General features: G+C 42.9%; 1 protein-coding gene across 1 annotated transcript; it reads right to left on the bottom strand.

The window, feature by feature from the left end:
* Positions 1–7417: 7417 nt before the first annotated feature.
* LOC122428229 (cytochrome c oxidase subunit 7C, mitochondrial-like) lies at positions 7418–7738 on the bottom strand. The gene has a single exon (XM_043448097.1). It carries the CDS (start codon positions 7686–7688, stop codon positions 7497–7499), a length of 192 nt encoding a protein of 63 aa, XP_043304032.1. The 5' UTR covers positions 7689–7738; the 3' UTR covers positions 7418–7496.
* Positions 7739–18282: the final 10544 nt, after the last annotated feature.

Below are 18282 nucleotides of genomic sequence, written 5' to 3'. Positions count from 1 at the left end.
CCAGTCATTTAGTATCACCCATTCTTTAACGTGTGAGAGACTTCAGGGACTGAAAACATCAGACATTGCACTTTCCTTTCTCTTTGCCTAAATATGTTTCTTCTCCAGGCACCTATATGAAAAGCATTTAATTCTGTGGGTGCCCTTCAAAATTTGTCCCTTTTCTAAGCTAAGTGGTAGGAAAAACTTTGTTTCTACTAAGGATGCAAAGTGTTTTCTTGTCCACTTAAAGCTCAACTTTTGTCTTAGTGGTTTTTTGGGGTTTTTTAAAATCTTTAATAATTTTGATCTCAGGTGACCTCAGCCAGCAACACCTTGAAGCAGGACTTAGGTTCCCAGTCAGGGACTGAGGCTGGGTCACGGTGGAAAGAGCACCAAATTTTAGCCACTAAACCAGTGGTCAGTGACAAGGGCCCTGGCCCTTCAGCTTTGCAGAAATGATTCCCCTGAAGACGGAAAGTAGTGAAATAAGTTTTATTTATTAGGAGGAAAGAGTACAATATATATGGATAGACACACAGGCAGACTCAGAGGAAGAGTCTGTGAGTTGTACCCTCATGGCAGTTTAAATCACTTATATGGGGCATTTCTCCAAGGTTTCCTTGAGCCGATTATTATTTATCTGGTTCACAGTCCATATTTGGTGTATTTCAGGATCCTCCCATGCATGTGTACATGCATGTCTTAGCCAAGATGGATTCTATCTCAAAGGCCTATGGGTGGCCTGGCCTTAGTTAGCATCACACCCATTTGACCTCCAAGCAGCCTTTCTGCACATGTGTGGTTGGGATGGTCTCCTCACTGTAAGAATGAGAAATATATGGTCTGAGCAGGGCCGTCTCCTCTCTTACTTGTCCTGCTATTCTTATTTTGGAGTTTTGGTCCTTAGGGGGTAAATCTCCAATCACTTTACCTTGGGGGGTGCCCGTCTACCCCCTGTCTCAAATCCCCCCTGAGAGATGTAAACAAAAAAAAACTTTATTGGGAAAATAAAGAGTGAAGGTCTGTCTTCTGTAACTTCTTCAGGCTAGATAGAGGCTTGTAGACGCCACCTAGTTGGGGTCATAGAGCTCTCACTCTGTCTTATTAAATGGGCCCCAGTGTGACTTCTGTTGTGGTTTCAGCAGGATCTGCTGTGGGGAGTGGCTGGAGTCCCTGCATAGCATCATTGTCCTGTGATGCTCTAGAGAAAACAAACTAAATAATTAGATTAGAGAAGCAGGGGCTAAAGATCAGTAAGACTATTATAATCAGAGGCTCAAGCAAGGGTAGGAATCTGGTTGTACAAGGTCAGCATATCTTTCTCTATTTCCAAAATGGAAGCTCTGAACCTGTTGGTCCCAGGTCTCCTTCTGGGAGGGCTGGGTTAGGCAAGAGACATTAGATTTTCTTCAGTAGGAAAATGAACAATTCTGACCCTGTACATTACTGTTTGGAGACTTGGGTCTCTAGTAGAAGACCATTTTCCATCAGGAATTTGGCTAAAATCCCTTATGGGATGGATAAAGGGGTCGCCATGGCCCATGATGAACTTTGCTCTGGGTAAACAAATCCAGCATTCTGTCAACCTAGTAGAGGAAGCAAGAGTTTGTGCAATGTGAACCAGAGTTTTCTGTCCAGCCTATAGATAAGGGAAATACACATAGAAAAGCTAAGGCAATTAGTAGCTTCGTAGTAGCACCAGTCAGGGTCATATTTAAATCACCCAGCATGGGCAGAGAAGTTCAGTGAATTCCAAGAGCAAGAGTGAGAACAGAGAAAACAATACTTATCTGAAGTTACCAGAGCATATCAATTACTCTGTATGTGGACTGGAGTACCAGGAGGCAAAATGAAGATAGTAACTATGGGTACTTAGCCTGTACTTAGCCTAGAGTCTGTTTTAGGTTTTTTAGTACAAAGTGAAAGTCGCTCAGTCGTGGCTGACTCTTTGTGACCCCATGGACTGTATGGAATTCTCCAGGCCAGAATACTGGAGTGGGTAGCCTTTTCCTTCTCCAGGGGATCTTCCCAACCCAGGGATCGAACCCAGGTCTCCTGCATTGCAGGCAGATTCTTTACCAGCTGAACCACAAGAGAAGCCTAGAGTCTAAGAAGTGTTTATTTTCTTTTTGAATAGTAGCTTCAGGTCTTCTAGTGGCTCACCCATCCACCTGGAATTTTCAGGCTGTTCTGGTCTTCTGGATCCTGTAGAGACTTAGAGGAAGAGGTGGATTCACAGGGGTGGCTGGAATGTGGTTCTTCAGGTTCCTGTAACCTATCACTGGGGACAGGTTCAATCCTGGACAGATGAACCCAGCTGGTGACCCTCTGGAGTTTGACTGCTATAAGAGTGCTCAGCAAGACTTGGTAAGGACCCTTCCGTTTGGGGAGTAGCTGGTTGCCAGGGTACTCATTCTTCCAGGTCTCTAAAAGTACCCAGTCTCCACATTTTACAACAGGGTGGCTGGGACTGTCATCTGGAGCAGGCTGCACTCTGCTGCCATATTCTTGTATAGCCTTCTGGACCTGGCCCAGATTTATAATGTACTTAAGATGAGCCTGAGTTTCTGGGTCAGTTAGCACATCCAGAGTAAGGAATGGCCTTCTGTATGTCACTTCAAAAGGGCTTAGCTTAGTGGTTGCTTTAGGAGTTTCCCTGACCCTTAAGATGGCTATTGGCAGGAGCCCATACCCTGACTTTGACACTTCCTGACAGAGTTTTTACCCAAGATTTTCTTTAGAGTATGATTTCCTGTTCCACTTTTCCTGAGGACTGAGGTCTTCAGAATGAATCGAGATGATATTAATTCCTAAAACCTGTGAAAGCTGTTGCATGACCTTTGCTACCAAAAAGGTCCATTGGTCACTCTGAAGGTGACGGGGCAATCTGAATCTAGGAATAATTTCCTTTAACGGTGAATTAGTCACTTTAGCTGCCTTCTCTGTTCTAGTGGGTAAGGCCTCTATCTGTCTAGTAAAGGTATGTATGTTGTGCCTAGTCACTCAGTCGTGTCCGACTCTTGCAACCCCATAGACTGTAGCCTGCCAGGTTCTTCTGTCCATGGGATTCTCCAGGCAAGAATACTGGAGTTGGTTGCCACTTCCTTCTCCAGGGGATCTTCCCAACTCAGGAATCAAACCCAGGCCTTCTGCATTGCAGGCAGACTTTTTACGGACTTAGCTACGAAGGAAGCCCCCAAACGTATCTATAAAGACTAATAAGTAGTTGAAGCCCTGGAAAGAGAGCATCTGAGTGAAATCTATTTGCCAGTCTTCTCCTGGGTACGTCCCATATCACGAGACAAGACTAGCAAGAGGAAGAGGCTTATTGCCTCCTGGATTATGGGTGGCTCAAAGGGCACAGGCTTAAGTAGCTCTTTTGTCTCCAGGAGCCCTTTCCCTGTAAAAAGTTGTCAGTTCTTCACATCAGGTGGCCAAAGTTATTGGATCTTCAGCTTCCAGCGTCAGTCCTTCCAATGAAGATTCAGGACTGATTTCCTTTAGGGCTGACTGGTTGGATCTCCTTGCAGTCCAAGAGTCTCCTCCAACACCACACTTCAAAAGCATCAATTCTTCAGCATTCAGCTTTCTTTATGGTCCCACTCTCACATCCATATATGACTAGTGGAAAAACCATAGCTTTGACTAGATGGACCTTTGTTGGCAAAGTAATGTCTCTGCTTTTTAATATGCTGTCTAGGTTGGTCATAGTTTTTCTTCCAAGGAGCAAGTGTCTTTTAATTGCATGGCTGCAGTCACCATCTGCAGTGATTTTGGAGCCCAAGAAAATAAAGTGGTCCCTTTACATCCCCTTCCTGGCCAATCATAACATATTAACCCAAATTCCTGAGGACACTACTAGAGTCCTTACCCTTACTCTTGTGGTGTCCTCAGGGATTTGGGTTAAAATGCTTGATTGGCCAGGAGGGGTTGTGTAGGGACCACCGTGGTCAGGTCTTGCACCACCCTGTATCCCCCTCTGGCTTAACAACCGGAAGAATAAGAGTGTTGCACAGAGACTGGCAGGGCACCAAGAGGCCGTGTTTAGAATTTTATCCACGAAGGGTTGTAAACCCTTCTTCACTTCCAACTTTGTAGGATATTGTCCCTTGTTAGTATAGGCAATTTCTGGCCTAAGGCTAATCCTTAGAGGTTGGGCATTTATGGCCCTTCCAGGGAGTCCTTTGTCCCATACTGAAGAGTCTACTGCCTGTAGTCTATAGCTGGGAATAGAATTGCTCTTATGGCTGGTCTGTCTTAGAGTCAAAATAAGGGGCTTCTCAATGGCCTCCTAATGGACACCAAGGGAGCTCAGGAGGTCCCTCCCAAGGAGAGGGGTAGGACACTGAGGTATAGCTAGAAAGACGTGTGAAATCAACCACTGGGCAAGTGAGAGGCCCAGTGAAATAATGGGTGCAAAGCTTTCCACTGACAACAGTCACAGTGCAGCTTTTGGAGGAGAGAGGTCCAACATGAGAAATTAAGGCAGAGTAAGTGGTTCCCATATCAATTAATCAATTGTCACGTCAAGGACTACCCAAGGCTCCTTGATAGAGATAGACTTCTCATTGGCAGGTGGGGGGGACCCATCAGAATTCCCGGGCCACCTCAGTCATCCAGCACGGCTGTCTCAGGAGCAGGAGCTGCCTTCTCCTACAGGACTGAGGGCAGTCTCTCTTCCAATGAACTCTTTGTTTGCAAGTTGGGCATGGTCTGGGGGGCTCTTTCTGGCAATCCAGGCCCAGTGGCCAGTTAACTTGCATTTATAATGTTGCTCCTTGTTGGTCTTAACTCCAGACAGATAGCTGGACTTTCTCAGACCCCTTGGGTTGGCCTGGGGTCACAGGTATGGCTGACAGCAACGGCTGTCAGTTACACAGGAGCCCTGGCCTGTCTCTTCTCACACTGGGCTGTCTCTTCTCCTGAGCTTGCTCTCTGTTATTAAACACCCAAAGGCCACATCCAGGAGTGGGGCATGGGCGTTTGTGAGCCAAATTGTAACTTTAGGAGTTTCCTATTATCAGGGGCAGACTGGCTATGCTCCCAGCGGGGACTGACCTTCAGAGCTGGAGGGCTCTTTACTGGTATGTTTCCTAAATGTCTCCATAAGCCGCCCGTGAAGAAGGACTGGATTTCCCTTTTCTTCCTGGGTCACTCCTTAACCCTTTTCCTAGTTAACTGACTTTTTTATATATACTTTCCCATCCCTTCTAATTGGATCATGTGCTTCTGGGAATTATAATTCCAAGAGGGTTCCTGATTTGAGACTGCATCTTCACTCGCAGCATCATGTTCAGGTTGATTTCCGGCAAGCTGGTCAGCACGCCCCGAGCTACTATCCAGACTTTCTGTTTTCCTCAGGAGTATAGCAGGTAGATAGAACTCTTTGCACATCCTTCCAAGTTAAATCATAGACCAGAATGAGGGCATGAAACCTTTCAACAAATTTACTAGGGTCTTCAGAAAATCTACCCAGTTCCTGTTTGCACTGGGCTAACTCGGTTAAAGAGAAGGGCACCAGTATTCTGATTGTCCCTTCAGCATTTGCCACTTCCCTAAGACAATACAATTTCTCTGGTCCTGGGCGATAGGAAGCTCCACTGTGTGTTACCCCAGAAGGACTAGTCTCTGTTTCTTAAGGTAACAGAGGGTAAGGAGAGACATAGGGAGGTGGAGTTTGAGGGACATAGGGAGGTGGAGTTTGGAGTTGGTCAGAGGGGCCAGGAGAAGTAGGTGACTTGGGAGAGGTAGGAATACTGTCAGGAGCAGGGAGAGCTCAGTTGCCCTGCTGAGAGACAGGAGAGCTTAGAAGGGGAACATCCAAAATGTCAGGAGAGTCTTCTGGTTGTCCGGGTTTTAAATGACAAGAGTTGTATAGGGTGGGATTTTGGTAAAGGAGCACAAAGGCCTGAACATAGGGAATCTCACTCCACTTTCCCATTCTGCAGCATTAAAGATCCAGTTGCAGAATGGCATTATACTTTAGAAACTCATATTCAGATCATTTGTCTCTGTTCCCCAAATTATACAAAGACCAGGCACTGCTGTAGTAGACCTGAAGCTTCTCCCTTTTTAATCCTCTGATTTCAAAGAATTTCCAATTCTTAAGGATACACTCCAGAGGTGTTTCTTCTGGCTTAGAAAGGGATTCTCCCATGTAGTACTCTACAACCAATAAAAAGAGAGCACTCCTAAAATGGAATCCTAGAAGCATTGACCAGGAAACCTGAAGGGATTTAGGGTGTCCCCCAAATTCCCTTCGAACCAGATTGAGTTTCAAGCATCCTCTATGCGCCAGTTGATTTCTGATCAGACGTCTCACACCCTCCTTGTGACCTTGCACTAGGTGCCTGCCCCAGTACAGCCAGAGAAGTGTTTTTGAACCAGTCCAGATATGTTTCCAGGACTTTCCTGAAGAGAGATCCCTTGTCTGTAAAGCTTATGCCCTCCAGTTTATGCTGGAGTGTATTTCTTGAGACTGAGCATCCACAAAGTTTATAATTTGGGCTTCTGGTTAGCTGCCAGCCCAATAGGCTGTCTGTAGCAATGTGCAGGCTGCCAAGGCTTGGAGTGAAGGGGAGCCAATAGATGCAAAGAGGAACCCTTGGAAAACTTGGAGATAGGCATGTGAGAAACATGCTCACTAGCCCAAAACCAAAGGATGGACTTGGACACACAAAACACAGCGAAAGCAAGACTTTAGTGACTGTCTTGTAAGATCAGGTGTCTGGTGAGCAGGCACACCCAGGACAGTTTCAGCAACAATTTATTCTCTAGTGCAAGTCCCTCCCCCAGTTCCTCATTGGCTGAGTACTATGGGGTGGACAGTCTTCCCAGAGGTTGCCTAAGTTTATTCCCTTCCTCCTTATGAGCTGGCCCCTCACTAGCATCTTGTTTTCCTCTTTCCCATGCAGTTATTCCTGTTCTTAAGTTTTGAATTCACCAATAGCATGAGCCCGCCCGAAACCCTAGGTATCCCACCTTCCCGTTGTTTGCCCAGACTTTCCAGTCTTGTAACTCCTGCGGTTGCTACAGCAGCAATGTCATTATTCAAGCTAGTTATTAATAGTTCCTCATTCTTAAGTTAACCTTTATTCTTGAAAATGGACCATTAAATATAAATGTTTCTTAAGGGGATTAGGAAAGATGGCATGGGGTTCAAGGCTTGAGGGCCAGGCCAGGAGGCAGAGAAATTCTCATAGTAGATTTCTGGGCATACAGTGAGGTGACAGACCAGACATAAGAAGAACCCCAAATGCCCCTACATTGTAAGGTGGATTCTTTTTTTTTTTTTAATCAAATACATATTTAATTAAGAAACTAATAATGCAATATTACCCAAATAAAATGTAAGCACGTGTTCAATTATCATGGTCTATATTTCAGAGAAGAGGCGTTAAGGATTTATGCCATAAGTTTATTTACAAACATATCTAGGATGCTGAGTTCAAGGGTTTGATCCTTTTAAGAGATTGTACCTCTTAATATGTTCCTCTTCCTATCTGTCTCATGGATTACTTTTTAAGCAGTTGGTGTCTTACTATAAAGAAAGGTGCAGCAAATCCAGACCCAAAGAACAAAGTCATCATAGCTAGTAACGTCCACTTGTTTTCCACTGAAAATGGTATATTCTTCCCTGGACCCTCCTCGTAGTGGCTCCGACGAACCACAGAGGTTGTGAACCTCTGCATGCTCTGTCCCAACATAGCGCTATTGGAAGCTCTACAAAAGATCCAGAGACTGAAGGCGGAAGAAATGGCGGCTGCAAACCGCGCGCTGCTTCCTCATGACCTTGTTCCCCCAACTGTAAGGATCGAAAGGGAAGATGGGAAATGCTGTAAGGTGGATTCGTAACCACTGGAACACCAGGGAGGCCAAGGCCAGTCATTTCAATTTGCCCAATTCACAGTCCATAGCTGGTATATCTCAGGACCCTCCCATGTGTGTGCACACATCTCTTAGCCAAGATGGATTCTACCTCAAAGGCCCATGGGTAGCCTTGTATTAGCATCATTCCCCTTTGACCTCCGAGGAGCCTTCTGCACATGTGCGGGTCAGGGAGGTCTCCTGACTTCAAGAATGAGAAATATGTTGTCTGGGCAGGGCCCAGCCTCCTCCCTTAATTGTCTTGCTATTCTTGTCTTGGAGTTTTGGGTGAATCTCCAACAGATTTACCTGCTCCCCACCGTGGAGGGGGTAGGGTGTGGTGGGGGGTGGGGATAGGGTTGATCACCGCTAACTACAAAGGAGTCTGGAAAATGCCGTCTAGCTATGAGCCCAGAAAGGAAAGAAACCAAGTTTTGGTGAGCAGCCGTCCATTTCTGCTGTAAAAACCTACCTTATATATCCTGTGGGCCTTGTGCTAAGCTTGTTTGGCAATTACATCAGTTACCTCTCCATCCTGAGATCATTACCTTTGCTAGGTTTTCTCTGGGGGTTGCCTCATAGCTCAGTTGGTAAAGAATCTGCCTATAATGCAGTAGATCCCAGTTCAATCCCTGAGTCAGGAAGATCTGCTGGAGAAGGGATAGGCTACCCATTCCAGTATTCTTGGGCCTCCCTTGTGGCTCAGCTGGTAAAGAATCTGCCTGCAATGTGGGAGACCTGAGTTCAATCCGTGAGTTGGGAAGATTCCCTGGAGAAGGGAAAGGCTACCCACTCCAGTATTCTGACCTGGAGAATTCCAAGGGGGTCGCAAAGAGTTGGACACGACTGAGCAACTTTCACTTCACTTAATCAGATTTTCTCTCATTCTGACTTTTTTTCCAACTGCAGAAACAAGATAGGTAATCAGGATGCAAAGGGCCATCTCATCAGAGGTTTTTTCCTCCTCCCTTTTTACAAAAAGGTAATGTTTTAATTTATAATAATTATTATGATTTATCATTTTGTCCCTTGGTGGCACATAGCAAGAAATTTTATGATTCCAGATCCTTTCCTTTGTACCTTGTAAGTCTGAATTATATTGTCCCTATAGTCAGTTAACTATGAAGTTGCTTTTAATTTATTTCCCAAATATCATAAGTCAAATAGAATGCTCATATGAATTTTTAATTACCTTGTTCTTCATTGAATGTCATTGCTATTTAAACAGTTACTGTATATTTTTTTACTCATCACACATAGGATATGAGTTACTTGTATAACTGATAACAGCATCATCCAGTTTGCCCTGCTCTGTGAATGCATCCATTATATGTAAATTCATTGCTGCTACCTCAGTTTTTGTGTTTACAATCTGCCTGGTTTAAATTTCATTTCAAAGGCCATGGCCTTTTCATTTCTGTCGGAGTCTGTTCTAGGACCTCAAATCGCCATTTGCATTCTTACTCTGCATGGAAATGAATGAAGCCCGTTATTGGCACTGCCCACTGCTTCCTCCTGCCTCCCCTATTTCTTGCAGCATGAGCACATCAAGTTCAGTCAGAACATGTTGAGACTATTTTTCTTTTTATCAGAAGACAAGAATCTCTACTAACAGATAGTACTTTTATGGTATAATAAAGATGTTCTGATCTAGCAAAAAACAGAAGTGTTTTTCTTTGAAGAGGTGAAATAAGGAGAAACCATCCATGTTACTTCAGGCTCTCAATTATGCTTATTAATTTTTTCAAAAAAAGATTATTCTCTGACTCTAGGATAAGCTCAGTTCCTGTTTTACATTGACAAGTGTTTATTTCTCGCTCGAATCGTGTGTCCGCAGTGGGTTGACGGCACCTATGCTCCATCATCGTGCATCTGGGACGCAAGCTTAGGAGCAGTGCCTACCTGCAGGTCTCCTGGGAGGACCACATCACCTCCACCTACACTGGCCAAGCCAGTCTCAATGGGGCAGAGTCTGCTCGAGGAGGTGGAAAGTGTTTTTGGATAATAATGCAGTCTGTTACAATTCTCTTTTCTTAAAAAAAAACAAGAAGAAGATATGTATAGTTTGGTTAGTTGTTTAATTTTAGTTAGCCTTTGATTAGTAGTTATTTAATTATCTTTGTTTCTTTGCTTTTTTTTTTTACCTAATACATTATGAATATTTTCTCATGTTGATAAAGTGTCTTGTGCACAATAACTATTAACAGCTGGTTAATACTCCATAGCATGGTTATGTCTAATTTACTTAACGTTCCTCTTTTGATATTTAAGTGGCTTTGTTTATGGTTACATTCAAATGGACAGACTCAATACCTAGAAATCATGAACACCTTTTTTTTTCATACAGTCTATTCAAAAGAGAGAGAGGTTATTAAAAGGTTGGGATTAACACACACATACTACTATATATAAAATAGATATAAAATAGACCTACCATATAGGTCCTTGTTGGATACTCAGTGTTTTATAATAACCTATAAGGGAAGAGAATCTCACAAAGAATATACACATATTGATACATACATAGGTGAAAATGAAAAGTCACTCAGTCGTGTCCGACTCTTTGGGACCCCATGGACCATAGCCCGCCAGGCTCCTCCGTCCATGGGATTCTCCAGGCAAGAGTACTGGAGTGGGTAGCTGGTCCCTTACCCAGGGATCTTCCCAACCCAGGGATCCAACCCAGGTCTCCCTCATTGCAGGCAGATTCTTTACTGTCTGAGCTACCAGGGAAGCCCAAGAATACTGGAATAGGTAGCCTATCCCTTCTCCAGGGTATCTTCCCGACTCAGGGATGGAACCGGGGTCCCCTGCATTGCCGGCAGATTCTTTATCAGCTGAACCACCAGGGATATATGCATATATATCACTGAATCACTGTGCTGTATATATACATACATATATGTATATATATGTATGTATGTATGTATATGCCTGAAACTTGTACAACTTTGTAAATCAACTATACTTCAATTTAAAAAATAAAATTAGAAAAAATAGATATCAAAAAAGAGAGAGAGAGGTTATTTGTCTTTGATAAATGGAAAAAGTAATGAACTTCTCTAAGAAGGTGGTGGGTTTCGACCCTGTTTTAGCCAAGTCTCAAGGCACTGGCTTGCGATTTTGCTTGCGATTATCAGACTTTAGACTTTCTATGGGGAAATGGAGGAATATGCTTTGCCTGCCTTTCTCCACAGATAAGTGTCTTTTCTTGAATGGAATCTCCCTATGGCAGAGAAGGTTAGCTATCTACTAAACTTCCCTGTTGGTCCTCCCTGTGACACAGTAGAGTTGCTACTGGAAAGGGGCTGCCAGACAGGGGCTGTGTTTCCCAGCTCCCCTGCCATTTTCATGGAGTCTTGAGTGACTAGTTGTCACCAGCAGAAGGTGACCAAGTAATACGTGTCACTGCCAGACAAGGAGATTAGAAAGTTGCCAGGGTCCAGCCCCAGCAGAATCCAGAGGAACCCTCAGGATGAACGGCGTCGGCGAGAGAAGACAGACAGACACACACACAGAGACGTTGAGTAGAAGAGGTAGCTTCTTTTTTTATTTTTAGGATAGCTCAGTTTTTATAGAATGAATGTTACCTCCCCCTTAAGTCACCACATGTTACATCAGATATTGGTTTATGCTTCCGTCAATATTTTTTTCCCCATGTTTTTCCCCTAAGCATTCATCTAGAATGTTTCCAATTACAGGGTTTATACTTAAATATCCCGTACATAATCTTCTTGCCTCAATGGCCTAACATTCTCACTCTAACAAAAACAATGTTTCATAAATCTCAGGTATAGTGTAAATTCTTTGGACAATAAAACAATACATGGGAAGGGTTACAGTAACATGTTTGACATTTCTGAAAATAGTATCATGAGAAAAACCTGATATTTTTCTTTACCTGAAACCACAAAATCTCAATTTACAACAATTAACTATTAAACAGCAAAAACACCTCTAAAGCAGCAAAACACCTCTATTAATAGTAAAATAATGGCAGTAAAGCTGGTTAATATAAATCTTCTATTAAAATCTTATATACCCCATTTTCTAACTTTACAAAAATACCCACAATATCCCATGTGGTTTAAAGAAAGGGAAACAATGAACAAGTAGCAGCAAGGAAATAGCAATAGTGAAAACCCTTTCAACCAAGGAGAAAGTAAACTAAAGCAGTATATCTACTTCTAAATCTAAACACCTCTACTCTTTTCTATTCTAGAACATTATAATCTTTTAAGCAAGCAGCCAAACTATACCTATGGCCTTTTCTTTTATGACTTGATGTTTATGGTCGTGTCCTGAGCCAGAGCAATCTTAAGCATTTCCAAAAAGGCTTGGACTTTTCCAGCGAGGCCTTATTACTATATATTATAATTTCCAAAAATTAATAGAAAGCCCAACAACAGTAAGACAGAAGGAAGAAAGGGACATACCGGGCCCCTGGGGCAACCTCGAGGGGAAGAGCTGCCTTGCAGGTTCCTTTCTCGTCCCGTAACTAGGACAACCTCAAAGGGACGAGCTGCCTTGCAGGTTCCTTTCTCGTCCCGGCAGCTCCCAGCAGAAAGTGTTATTTCTCCTGTCTCTCCCTTTCTGCTTGTGATAAGGAGGCCTGCGGGAAAGGCTGAGCCACCAGAAGAAGGGAGCCTACGTCCTTGAATCACTGCCAAGAGGAAAGCCAGCCCTTTGATGGGGGCGCGCGTCTCAGGCTGCTCTGTGTGACTGAGCCATAGCTGTGTTGGGGCTTATTCATTACTGAACTAGCACTGCCCTGACCAAGACATCCCACCCAGTGCTTTCCCCAGAGGCTAAAGGGTATACAAATTAAAGGGAATACCTTACAGATGTAAACAACAGACTTTTGAGCTCTGTGGGAGAAGGCGAGGGTGGAATGATTTGAGAGAATAGCATTGAAATGTGTATATTATCACATGTGAAACAGATCGTCAGTCCAGGTTCGATGCATGAGACAGGGTGCTCGGGGCTGGTGCACTGGGATGACCCTGAGGGATGGGGTTGGGGAGGGAGGTGGGAGGGGGGTTCAGGATGGGGAACACGTGTACACCCATGGCTGATTCATGTGAATGTATGGCAAAAACCACCACAATATTGTAAAGTAATTAGCCTCCAATTAAAATAAATTAAAAAATAATAATAAAGGGAATACCTTTCAGCAGTCATCCTATGCCCCTCTGAGCACAGGAAAGAGAGAAAGAGGAATATTCAAGTTACAAAATATGAGTGTTGTGCTCAAAATAATTTCTCCTCTAGAAATTGTTATGCTGCCTTGAATGAATATTTGTTTAGTAAATAACACCTAGGCGGGTCAGTACAGGCAGGGAGCCTATCTGCTCAACTCCCAGAGTCCTTTTTCAGATTTTAAACTCAGCTTACAGGTGAAATGCCACGCTCTTTTGAACTGGCAAAGTGAGGAGCGTAATACAACTGTTAAGAGGGGACCTCACACCAGTCAGAATGGTCATCATCGAAAAGTCTATAACAATAGAGGCTGGAGAGGGTGGGGAGAAAGGGAACCCTCCTAGACTACTGGCAGGAATGTAAGTTGGTGCAGCCTCTGTGAGAACAGTATGGGAGGTGCTTAAAAAACTGAAAATAGAGTTACAGTATGATTCTGCAATCCCACTCCTGGGCATACATCTTGAGAAAACTCTGATTTGAAAGGTTACATGCACCCCCATGTTCAGAGCAGCACCAGTTACAATAGCCAAGACATGAAGCAACCTAAATGTCCACTGACAGATGAATGGATAAAGAAAATGTGGTATGTATTGATATATACAATGGAATACTACTCAGCCATAAGAACAAAAGAAATAATGCCATCTGCAGAAACATGGATGGACTTGTAATATAAGTGAAGTAAATAGATAGAGAAAGACAAACATATATGATATTACTTATAAAATACAACACAAATGAACCTATCTATGAAACAAACAGACTCACAGACATGAAGAACAGACTTGTGTTGCCAAACAGGGAGGGGAAGGGGGACGGGATGGATTGGGAGTTTTGGATTAGCAGATATAAACTATTACATACAGAATAAACAACAAGGTCCAACTGTATGGCACAGGGAACTATAGTCAATATTTTACAATGACCTAAAATGGAGAAGACTCTATAATTGAGAAGAATCTGCTCATTCTCTAATCTGAACAGGCTGCTTCCCAGGTTGGCTGCATGCCTGTTGTCCTGGAGCTTCCCTCGAGTCCCACTTGAGAAATACTTTCACCTGTCTCCTGTGTTGGATTCTCCATTGCCAGGACTGTGTCTTCCTCTTAACTGGTTTACTCCCGTGATTTCCTAAAAAAGAGTACATTGCTGTTGTTTAGTCTCTAAATCATGTCCGACTCTTTGCAACCCCGTGGACTGTAGCCTGCCAGGCTCCTCTGTCCATAGGATTTCCCAGGCAAGAATACTGGAGTGGGTTGCCATTTCCTCCTCCAGGATATCTTCCCAACTGAGGAATGAACCAGGGTCCCTTGCATTACAGGCAGATTCTTTATCACTGAGCCACCAGAAAGTTGGTTATTTTTCCTTTTTTGAGGATTTACCTGCAAATTTTATTGTCTTACCTTGTCAGTACAATCCATTGAGATTGAGAAATTATTAGAATAGGAAACATTTTTTTTTCAATCTTTATCCCAAGCTTTGAACAAGTATGACAGAAATTCTAAAATAACAGTGGCTTGAACAAGATTCAGGTTTTGTCTTTCTCTTAATAATGTTGACATGTGTAACCCTGGGCTGGATTTCCATGGTGGTAAAGAATCTGCCTGCCAGTGCAGGAGACATGGGTTCGATCCCTGGGCCAGGAAGATCCCACATGCTGCAGAGCAACTAAGTCCAACTGACACAACTATTGATCCTGTGCTCCAGAGCCCAGGAATCCCAACTAGTGGGCCCGTGAGCCGTAGAGCCTGTACTCCACAAGAGAAGCCACCGGAATGAGAAGTTCATGCAACACAACTAGGCAGTAGCTCAAACTTTCCAGAGCTAGAGAAAAACCTTCACAGTGGCGAAGACTCAGCACAGCCATAAATAAATAACTAAATAAATTTTTAATAAAGTTATCCTAGGCTGTTACAATGGCCCCACAGTCTTTGGGAACCCAGGCCATTTCAATCTTGTTGCTCACTATCCTCTACAGACAGAATCCACTTCACCATTCAAGATAACTCCTTCAGTGCCAGGCTTTGCATCCTCATTCAAACTGTCAAGAATAAGAAAGGGGAAAGAGGGTGAGGGGAGGGAGGTTAAGGAGGGAGGGAATGTACGTCTTATTATGGTTGATGCACATTGTTGTATGACAGAAACCAACACAACATTGCAAAGCAATTTTCCTCTAATTACAAAATAAATTAAAAAAAAAAAAATAAGAAAGGGGAAGGAAAAAGGACACCCTTGAAGGACACTTCCTAAAAGTTGCACACACTGCTTCCACTTATATCCCATTGATGAGGACTTTGTCATGTGATTGTGTTAACATTCTATCCTTATTTTATGCTTACTTTCATGGTATCTACAACAGATTTTTGTGGTACCCCTATATCTGCATCGTGACTATTAATGGATTTTAAGCACATGGTATGATGTAAATATGCTTCTTAATTTGTATCACTTTCTATCTTTAATTTATAACCAGATGTCAGCTGTCATCAACCACCTTTTCTGTCATATAGATGAATTGTCGTTCTACCCCCAGAAGAAAACTCACCTCACAAATCAATAATTTTTGAAGTTTGACCAGGGGAATTTTCCTATGTTGTTGGCTTTAGGCTTCCAAGTTATTTTTACGTTTCTTGGTGGTAGAGAGCATGTGACATGAAGAAACGGAGATGCTGCTCTTTCCTGCCACATGGAGGAAAATGGTTTCATTGAGAAAAAAAGATGAAAAGAAGGGCAAAGGAGAAAGAAGAGTCTTGGCAGTATTCAAACCCCTCTTCTGTTTCTGAGACCCAGCTGCCTGTTTGCCCTTCCCATGGCTCGCTTCAAACTTCATGGATCCTGTTGGTCAACAAATGCTCCCTTAAGAGACTGAGATTAACATATACATACCGCTATATATAAAATAGATGATCAACAGGGACCTACTGTATAGCACAGGAAACGCTCTTCAGTACTCTAAGATAACCTATATGGGAAAAGAATCTGAAATAGAATAGATATATGTGTATTGTGAATTATAAATTGGCACTTGCCATCTACCTATCTACCTCTACAAGGATTAAGCCATGTGCTGCTGAAGCTGCCGACCTTCAATACCCCCTGAAAGGAATTCAGGGCGGAGAGCAGAAATGAGGTACTCTGTGCTCAGGGAAAAATTGGCAGGACAGGTCTCAGGTCTTCAGATACTTAGATATTTTCAGGAGCTGATTATATGAGTTCAGTTCTTGTATCTTCTCATATCTAGAAAAGCACTGAAATCCTTCATGGTGATGACTGCTCCTCGTGACTAGCAGAGCGTCACAAGACTAGTAGAAACCTTAAGGAAATATATGTGCTAGATTGCATGTATTCCTCCACCAAAAATCATATATATTGACCTTTTCCCCCTCACTTCTTTGAAGCAGTCTCTCAGAGCTCTCCGAGGTGCCATCGCCCAGGCTGCAATCCTAATTTTGCCCCAAATAAAACTTAACTTGCAACTCTCATGTTATACATTTAAGTCAAAAATATGTATAACTAAATCGCTTTGCTGCACACTTGAAACTAACACAATATTGCAAATCAACTATAGTTCAATATAAATTTTTAATTAAAAAAATCAACATTAAAAAACCAAATAAATGCTCCCTTTTGTCCAAGCCAGTTTGATTCATATTTCTGTCACTTGAAAACAATGATCTTGACTGATTCATAGCCAAGCAAAATAGATGCCTGTGTTGCCACAGAGCTTTCTCCTCATACACATGACCAGTTCCTCACCCCCAGCCCTGGGAGAGGTTGGAAAGTGACGGCCAAAGAGTAGAAGTTCTTTATGTGGTGATGGAGAAGTTCCAAAGTGGAAGGTGGTGATGACAACTTCAGACAACTCTGAGCATACCAAAAGCCATTGAATGGGGTAAATAGGTGAATTTCATAGCATGTGAACTATATCTCAATAAAGCTGCTTTTAAAAACTATTTTAAGTTGTAGAATTACCATTTGTACCTATAACATAGTTAAGAAGGGATTCTCCCTGTATCTACCTGAAGTTGATTTAACTTGGGGTCCTGTGAGAGTGGTGACCAAGATGATCTATGTCATAGGGCTTCTCGGTAAAGAATCCACCTGCAGTGCAAGAGACCCAGGTTCAGTTTCTGGGTTGGGAAGATTCCCTGGAGAAAGAAATAACCCACTCCAATATTCTTGCCTGGACAGAGGAGTCTGGCGGGCTACAGTCCATGGGGTCGCAGGAGTAGAACACGACTTAGTGACTAAACCACCACCACAGAAGACAGGCAAGTTGTGTTCCTGCAGTAGCAGAATAGGAAGTGCCTGTTCTGAGACAGAAACAATCACTGTGTCCTGGGTCACAGGGGTTTCCCAAAGAGGTAAAAGGAGATCAATCCAAAGTCAAGAAGATCTGCTTGAGTGAACATTTTCAATACAGTGAAAACAGTAAGAAAATCTTGAGAAACACTGAGTTCACGTTCTCATATAAGCATTAGATTCTTTTTCATTTAGACTTATAATCTTGGCACAAGTTAAACACAAAAGGGCTTATAGAAGACAGGCCTGGACATTTGTAGAGACGTGGATAGACCTAGAGGCTATCCAGTCATACAGAATGAAGTAAGAGAAAAACAAATATCGTATAATATTGCTAATATGTGTGGAGTGTAGAAAAATAATACAGATGAACTTATTTGCAAAGCAGAAATAGAGACACGGATGTAGAGAACAAACCTCCGGAAACTAAAGGGGGAAGGGGGAGGTGGGAAGAATTGGGAGATTGGGATTGATGTATATACACGACTATAAAATAGATAAGTAATGAGAACCTGCTCTACAGCACGGGGAACTCTACTCAGCGCTCTGTGGTGATCTAAATGGGAAGGAAATCCAAAAAGGAGGGGTTACATGTCCAGGTATAAGTTATTCACTTTGCTGTACAGTGGAAAGTAACACATTTGTAAAGCAACGATAATCCAATAAAAACTTTTCTAAAAAGATAGGCTTGTAAAATGAAGAATCATTCATCAGTTTCTTAGATTTATACATTTTTACTTATTCATTTTCATACTTCCTGGGAACCCTCTGTGTGGCAGGCTGAGTGCACAGAGACAGGTGAATAAGACATAGTCCCAGCAAGGAGGAGCTCTTGACCCGGGGTGGAGTCTGAAGTGCTCCAATAATCTCAACCCAGCATGAAAAGTATATGTGAAGTCCTGAATTGGTGCTGGAGTTCCACAGAAGGGAGCTGGC

The sequence above is a fragment of the Cervus canadensis genome, chromosome 26 (assembly GCF_019320065.1).
Source record: "Cervus canadensis isolate Bull #8, Minnesota chromosome 26, ASM1932006v1, whole genome shotgun sequence".
Taxonomy (NCBI): domain Eukaryota; kingdom Metazoa; phylum Chordata; class Mammalia; order Artiodactyla; family Cervidae; genus Cervus; species Cervus canadensis.
Note: the sequence above shows the minus strand (reverse complement) of the source record. Positions and strands in the feature narration are given on the sequence as shown.

Coding starts and splice junctions, on each gene's coding strand:
- LOC122428229 (XM_043448097.1), bottom strand. CDS start 7,688: ATGTTGGGACAGAGCATGCAGAGGTTCACAACCTCTGTGGTTCGTCGG.